This window comes from Rhipicephalus sanguineus, chromosome 5, assembly GCF_013339695.2.
Source record: "Rhipicephalus sanguineus isolate Rsan-2018 chromosome 5, BIME_Rsan_1.4, whole genome shotgun sequence".
Lineage (NCBI taxonomy): Eukaryota > Metazoa > Arthropoda > Arachnida > Ixodida > Ixodidae > Rhipicephalus > Rhipicephalus sanguineus.
Window position 1 is genome coordinate 82,026,088 of NC_051180.1, and position 8,108 is coordinate 82,034,195.

At 48.0% G+C, this 8,108-nt stretch overlaps 1 protein-coding gene across 1 annotated transcript; it reads left to right on the plus strand.

The window, feature by feature from the left end:
- The first annotated feature begins 5,419 nt into the window (after window positions 1-5,419).
- Window positions 5,420-6,979, plus strand: LOC119393881 (uncharacterized). The gene is made up of 2 exons (XM_037661067.2): window positions 5,420-6,148; window positions 6,778-6,979. Exons 1-2 carry the CDS (start codon window positions 5,496-5,498, stop codon window positions 6,977-6,979), a joined length of 855 nt encoding a protein of 284 aa, XP_037516995.2. The 5' UTR covers window positions 5,420-5,495.
- Window positions 6,980-8,108: the final 1,129 nt, after the last annotated feature.

Sequence of the window (8,108 nt, forward strand, 5' to 3'; positions counted from 1 at the left end):
CATGTTGAAAATTTATTGTGTAATTGCGCTGTAATAAGGGTACATGGACGAACAAAGGGGACAAGAACGCAGGCAAGACTTCACGTTTGTGTAAGTGCCAATTAACAAGAACGAGCGAAGCAAAAAAAAAACAATAAAGAGTGCACGGTGAATATATCTTAAACAGTAGCTAATATTATTTATAAATTAAAGAAAAACATGTGAGAGAAAACATATGAAAGTACAAATCACGCAATGCGTACACAGTGTACACTCAAATGAAATCAAATAACTTGTATCGATTAACAAGTGTTCTTTTAAGTTAGCTTATAAATTATATGCAGATAAATCATTGTTTGGAAGCGTGCATTAAGATAACAGGAGCAAATTGCTTCTACTATTAGGCAGTTCGTCTGAACGGCATAATAATATGGGAACCTCTCAAGATACAGGCCATATGGACAGGCTGTATCGCAGTCCATTACAAAAACGACGCATGCTTCAGAAGCCTGCATAATGTCGTGCTGTGTATCCATGTGCGATCTTGTGTTCCCAGGCAGTTAAAATGTGATAGTACTGTAAATGACTTCGATAAAAACCATGTGAGTTACAAGAATAAGCACAATTTTACTAGATGCATGGCTGAATAGAATTGATTGTGCCGCTGACGTAACGTGCCATTTTAGGCTAAACAGCTGATAAGCATCATTTATGACTAATATAATGTTTCCGGTTCTCCGACTCAAAGTCAATTACACGTTCACGTACGAAGTCGTGCAACTAAACGGACATGTTAAAAGGTCATGAAGCTTGCTTCCTTCCAGTGGTTCGCGGGATCAACAAAAGTGATTATGCAGACACGGTTGTTCAGCCGGCTCGTAAAGACCACTGCGTTCCCGCATCGCTCTCTAGCGGAGTCACTATGAAACAGATCCGTCTCCAGTCACGCACACTTTTTTTGCTAGCGGTACACCTCAGCATATGAGACGCACCAGACGCGGTCGCGCACCAAACGACGCTATCTACCGGTCTTCGCCGCAGCGCCGACCCTCCACCAGGACTTCGCCAACGTGAGGTTTAGCATATGCCGGATGCGGTTATGAACTGCCCCCACGATAACGGAGGGGTGGGAGAGAGCGAATAAAGGAGAGGCATGGAGGTTAACAGGGTCGCATTAAAAGGTTTACTACCCTGCGCTGAGGAAGGGGATAGGGCAGGATAAAAGGTAAAGGAGGAGAAAAGTTGAGGAAGCTGCGCTTTTGTGGTACGAAGACTGAGGAAGCAGCGGAGCTGGTGGCGTTCCCCTCCTCTTTTCCCTCCTCCTCGCCCTCACTTCCTTTTCCCACCCCTTACTATACTATACTATACTATACTGTACTATACTATACTATACTATACTATACTATACTATACTATACTATACATGTCTAGTCAGTTTATTTCGATCCTTTTCTCGCTTTCTTCCATTTATTTTTCTCTCATTCTTCCCTTTCCTTTTCTCTATTTCTCTTTCTATCTCTTTCTTGCTCTCTCTCTCTCTCTCTCTCTGTACTCGCTCTCTCGCACATCAGAGTTCTTGCATCCCACTCCAGACAAATCGCAGCACGTGTTCTCGGAGCTAAGCAGAAGAAGAAGGGGACGAAGATGAAGAGGACGAAGACAGCACGTGCCGGTTCATGAAGGTAGTTATCAGGTCATGCCACGCGGCATAACGAAAAGCTTAACATCTCCGCTGTAAAAGACCTTACGCAGCACCATCTGGAGACACTGACGGCAGGGTTGTCAGGTTTGGCTACTTTGCGCCAATTTGGCTACTTTTTAGGCCGGTCGCGGCAGAAAAAACGGCTTGGCTACTTGGCTACTTCCTTGTTCCCTCGATTTGAACCGTATTATCAATATCTTGCGACGTCACCACCGCTAATGTACACTATTAGCCTAAAGTTTCGCTTCCGGGTGCATATTGAGACCATTATTCATGTTACCGCGCAATAATGACTGTTCGGAGCTATGTGGGGTTCAGCCCAGTCCGCTAGTTCAACCAACTCCCGGAGACCACCGGTAGGAGCAGTGAAATGGGACACATACGCTGCCGAGCTGACATGGCGCGAGCGGTTCGCGAATGCGAAACCATTGAGAGAGCTGTCAGTGGAAAGAAGAGTGAAGGGCAGAAAAGAAATAAAATTGTGATGCGTACGCGGCTTTTGTTTTGTTTGTAAGTTACTTTTTAGGGTGTTCAGCGCCTGGGGAGAAATTGGCTCTACAGTCACATACAATTTAAGACGTCCGCAGCATTTGCTCCTGAAAAGCGGATGAACACAAGCGTGCGCCAATGGGCGCGCACTCCCGAATTCGGAGAACCCCGCCTTCGGAGAACATTACCGCGCGCATGAACGGGACTATTTCTTTAGTCGCGGAAGCGACCGGCTTTCGCGCTTCGGTCGTCTGGGAGGGGCCTGTACGGACTTCTTAAGTTGTATCCGATTCGACCCTGCCAATAGGAGGACCTCCATTCTGGTCCTTTAGCGACCTGGCATCTGCTGGCCCGCATGTGCTGCTGATCTGCCCTTCCATGTCATGCCGCGGAAAGACACCCATGAGCGTGTCGATTTGAGATTGGACACTTGACTCACCATGCTACAGAATAAGCGAAGAGACCATGTTCTGCGAACCGTGTGAGACATTGGAAAATTGCACGGCTACGTTCAACTGCTGGCGCCGTTGCGCCATTTAAACAATAACATTTCTTGTTCTCCTGTCGTAGAATGAGGTCGCGCACATCTTCCTTTGAAATTATTTCCATTTATGTAAACATTTACTGTGCCTTTATGATATTGCATGCCTAAACGTTCATTTGCATGCCTAATTTTGGCGACTAAAACACGCTTCTTTAATGCGCAGAAATCCGGCCTCTACTCATGCGAGAAACGATTGCGAATGTAACTTCAATTTATGCTTCAATCCCAGCAACTGTGATTTTGAGCACACTGATGCCGTACTGTTAGCTGTTACTTCTTGTCTGTTATAGAAACGTCAAGCAATACGCATGAAAAGAGTCATTCTTGCAACAGCACAAGTATACCTTTGTCATGCTGCAAGAACTGATTGATAAAGCCAAATTTATGTTTTAATCTCAGCAATTATGATTTTGAGGGGCTCTTGCTGCGCTTATTTATATTTCCACCGAAAGGTGCTTGCATTAAGTCATTTAAATGAAAACGTCGTAGTTGTTTTCACGTACCCCTGGCCATAGGCGTGCGCAGGTTTCTCCATCAGGGGGGGCGAAGGTTCATCGCAGCGACCCCCCCCCCTTGTAAGTCAATGGACGAGACAGATTTTGCGCCCCCCCCACCTCTTAGGTGACTATAGGGGGTCAATGTATGGGGCAGATTTTGCGCCCCCCTCTTAGGTTATTAGGGGGGGGGGGCGGCCGCCCCGCCCCCTGGCCCCCCTTGTGCGCACGCCTATGCCCCTGGCTACTTTTGGCTACTTTTACGGTGCTTGGTTCAAGTTGGCTAGTTTTTGGCTAGTTTTTTCCACTTTCTTGGCTATTTTTAGCCTTTTTGACCTGGCAACGCTGACTGACAGTGCTTCCTGCGATATACGCCGCGGCGTAGCCGACATCAACCGCCTATTGCGCTACTATTCTCAATATTATTTGCAAGGAGTCACTCTCCAGCACATTTTCGAATACTGGGCGACCGGCAGCTGTCCAGTGAGGGCGCCAATAAAGCACCGCGCCTGTCGCTCGTCCACTCGCAAGGGAGTGGACGCCTCTCATTGTTGAGCGATTGGCCTCTGCGAACGCCTTCGGTGCGGAATGCGGCGCAGTGCGTTCGCCACGCACACGTTCGTTTGCGTCTCTTCTCCCCTTTCTTTCTCTCTGCGTGTGATTTACATTTCTGAGTTTCTGTATCCCCTTACCCCTTCCCCAGGGCATGTGCGACCACCTGGATATTTATCTTCCGGTTAATCGGCCCAGTCATCTCTGTTTCTCAAATGTCTATTCGCCGGCCACAGGTTAGTCAAACAAATTTTGTGATCAACATCGTCTACCTTTCTTTTTTTCCTTTTATTCATGCGACTAACATATGTTTCGACAAACATTCTGATCAGAAAATTAAAAATGCAAGAGTACAAGCCCGTATGCTAGGGCTGCTTTCAATAGCGTAAACGCTAAATTGGTGTGCACATTATTGTGTATAGACGTCATTGCGCTCTGTCACTGGTTTACCGACCCATACAGTGCCCACTACGAGGAGTAAGCCAGCCAAGTTCTCCACTAACAACGAACGAAGACACCACACTTTCAACGCACTGCGTGCCTGCATGCGGTCGTATCACCCGACGGCCACACATTCTATAGTGAAGCCACGTGACTTGGCTTTTCAGCACGCAGACGTAAACTCCATACGCGCACAAAAAAAAAAGGAAAGAAAAAGGAAAGATGGCGCCGCAGTGGAAGTTTCCACGCCGGCCCAGACGGGCGCGTGCTTTGTTGCCGTCGTCTATTCGCCGCAGGAAGAAGAGAGCTCCGCGCGTCGACCGATTACGCGAGCGAGACGCATCGTTCCGAATCCCTTATGCAAAACTTGCGCCGCGGGCGCGCTGTGTAGTATCCGTGTTCGCCGAGCGCTGCATCTTGTTTGCCTTTCTACGTCCGAGAGACGAGGATAAAATGAAGAGATCGTGGCCTGCACCCGCGGATCATCTGACGGCCGCAATACCCAATACGCAGTTGCGGAGGTCAAAGACCGGTTTCAGTCTGCCAGCAGCACGTTTCCATAAGAGCCGGTTCTGCGATCTAGTTGCGTACACAACTATCAAAAACGCCTCTGACTGCTGATAAGCGGGTCAATGGAGCCGAAAAGTGGACGCTCGAGGGTGCTTCCTTTAGGCCTGTCTTCTTTTTTTTTATTTTTTTCGTACGGCAGGTTCCTTAGATGTAAACATCGACCGGGTCTCAAAGGGGTGTGGGAACAAGTGGTGCTGTGGTCCCGCACGTTACGCATACCACGTTGGCAGTGGCATCAGAACTGGTTATCGGCATCTCCAGCGGACGCTAGATCTCTCCTAACGAAATATTACCTAACCATGCATCGCGGGGACAACCATGGCTCTCTGGTTTAGCGATTTATTTCAGTACACGCGCGCCTGCAGGCCCGAAGAGCAGTTAAAGAAGAAAGCTCCCAAGTTCACCTCACTCGCAGTCGGGCAAGCCGGGAAACAGGTGCGAGTCAAGTGGACCCATCTTGGGGTTAGTGACACGGTCGGAGACCTCGTAAAGAAAAAGAGGGGGTGGGGCGGGCAACGCACAATCAAGAGCCCCCAAAAACCAGTCCTGGAAGGGTCCTCTCTGAGGGCTCTCGGACGTGTTTGGTCCGACACACGCATATCCCGTGCATATAAAGCACGCCTCAGTCCCGTCGGCGTTCACATTCTCGTCACAGGGCCCGCCGCAGACTCCGTTACTAGAATCAGCCCAGCACTTCGGAGTGAGCCACACGGAGAGCACCGTCATGAAGTCGCTTATTTTAGGGATGGCAATAGCGCTCGCCGCTTTCGCGAGCGTAGCCGCCGGAGAGCCCTCGTGCACGCAGACGGAGGTCGGCAACGTCCGCAGGGTCGTCTGCCAGTACTTCACGTCGGCCGATGACTTCGCCAAGTACGTCAAGCGCGGAGTCGGGGAGGACCTCACCAAGGAGACCTGGTTCAAGCTGAAGGACAGCCGTCTGGAGCGGTTCCCCGACAGGGCCTTCGCCGACCTGAACGTCTGCAAGCTGGCCTTCTACAATGTCTCGGTCATGGACTTCGCGCAGCAGGGACCCACGGGAAATCCTTTCGAGGGACTCGAAGACACGCTGCGCAAGGTCGTCTTCCACAGCGGCAGCACCCTGCCTCCTTCCTGGTCGGTCTTCCAGGGCATCCATAAACTGGAAGAGGTCTGCATCGACGACTACGAGAACCTGCGGCTGACCACGGACTTCAACAAGCTTCCGAAGACGGTGAAGAGCATCTACGTGACCAAGTCAACTGTGGAGCACGTGGACCCCGACTGGCTGACTTCACTGGAGAACCTCGAGGCACTGGTGCTGCGCAAGACGAGTCTCAAGGTCTTCTCCAGGGGATGGCTGCCAATGCCAGCTCCAAACTTCTTCCTTCTGGACATGCCGTAAGTTCTTAAACTTTCTACGTTAACCATATATGAACATGCCCGGAAATGGGGTCATGCCAAGGCTGAAGCGCCTTCCTATGGAGGCTTAGATTAAAAGGAAGTACCTCCAGATAAATAGATCCTCAGTTAGCCAGTAGTATAATTGTTGGGATTTTACATCCCAAAACCTTCAGTTAGCCAGTACATTGTAACGTACGAATGGAGCTGTTAATTTTGTACGTGTAGTTTATCGTTTTTAAATGAATAAAACTTCCTATTCAGCGTCTTATGCGTTTTCTCTAAACTATGTACTTGTAATCTCAACATATTATGTTACTTTACAAGTTTTCATTTTACACATTTAGATCTTTTCTGAACTTATCCTTAGTTACAAAGCGCGTGCCTTCCGCAAATTACGAAATCACGTAGCAATGTACCATTTCAAACGGTTCGTGTAACCAAGAGTACAAGCATCTATCATATCAAGCAGCCCTGAGAAATTGTAGTGGGTGTGGTCAGGCGTGTCGTTAAGCTTCTGCGCGAATGTAACGTTGCGGCAAATTAGAGACGACAGCATAGACACCTCACACACTTCGGAATGCGCCATTTGCTGGAACGATGACAAATCTTGACCATTTGCATTACAGTGACAACCAACTGGAAGCATTCCCAGAAGGACTGGCCGATGAACTCCCTCGCCTCAGCGTCGTCAACCTTCAGAGGAACAAGCTGACTACCGTAGACGAAACGGCTGTGGCTCCACTCAAGGATAAGACCGTCTTCGTCAACTTCGCCGGTAAGCCTTTGATGTACAAGGATTGGCCTTTCGATCTCTTACAAAAACATTAACTTCCATTCCCTTTGCAACTTGACATGCGTCTTGTAAACTTTTAGAAGAAATATGTTTTTGCTAACTCATAGTAATATCACTACAAGTGGTTCAATCAAATGTACTTCATTATTATTTCTAGGATACATTTCGGAAATTCCGTGACGCATATCGATGATGAAACTTTATTTCGGTCCAGAGAAGTCGCAGGAGATACCCCGCTCCACCCGTCTATTCCATTTTCTTTAATGCGAAGCATTTCTTAGCGAACCCAAGGCACGTTGAGCGTTTCTATCTATCTATCTATCTATCTATCTATCTATCTATCTATCTATCTATCTATCTATCTATCTATCTATCTATCTATCCGTCTACGTCTGGACGCTCTCGTGATCACCTCCTAACTAGGTATAGACCAAAACTAGCATGGGAGGTAAGAGGATTTGACGAATATGACTGTCTGGTCATGACGTGAATAACGTGAAAATCCTGTCGCTTACTTCGTCAAACCTTTTCCTCCAGACACGTGTGGCACATACATACCCGTTTACCACGGGCCGCGGTATACGGGTATGTGCCACAGGTGAACGATAGTTTATAGCTACCCAGGAACGGCGAGAACAGACATTGGAAATTTAAATGCGAGAGCGTTAAGAAAAACCTACATCGGCACCGTTGATCCAACGAATGCAAAGAATAAAAGTTAGGATCCCAGCAGGAATCGAACCCAATCATTCTGCGTGTCAGTCAGGTATTCTGCCACAGAGCCACGCCAGGTCTAGAAACCGCTTTGGAAAAACACCCTATACAGGCGTAATGTCGGTGAAACGTCAAGTGTGGTTGTGGTGCTGGCTATCTAATTTTATATCTTATTTGAAAACATTAAACATTAGATATGTACACCTACTATACAGGCGCCATGTCTGATTAACGTCCGTGTTCCAGTGTTGGCTCCGCTTTTATAGCAGTCTAATAAACATTACATTTGTATTCCTATGATTCAGCAAGCTATATTGAAGCATTGCTCGACCCCGGAGGAATATGCTAACGGAAGTTACGTATGATATTCACAACATCGCACCGTAAAGTGCACCTTGCTTCGATAATACTAACGTATTCGTTCTAACGTGAGCGCTGACGTTACGTCAG

Excerpts from the sequence above, each read along its gene's own strand:
- LOC119393881 (XM_037661067.2), top strand. The coding sequence starts at position 5,496 with ATGAAGTCGCTTATTTTAGGGATGGCAATAGCGCTCGCCGCTTTCGCG. Across the intron at positions 6,149-6,777 it reads TTCTTCCTTCTGGACATGCC|TGACAACCAACTGGAAGCAT; the intron begins GTAAGTTCTTAA and ends TTTGCATTACAG.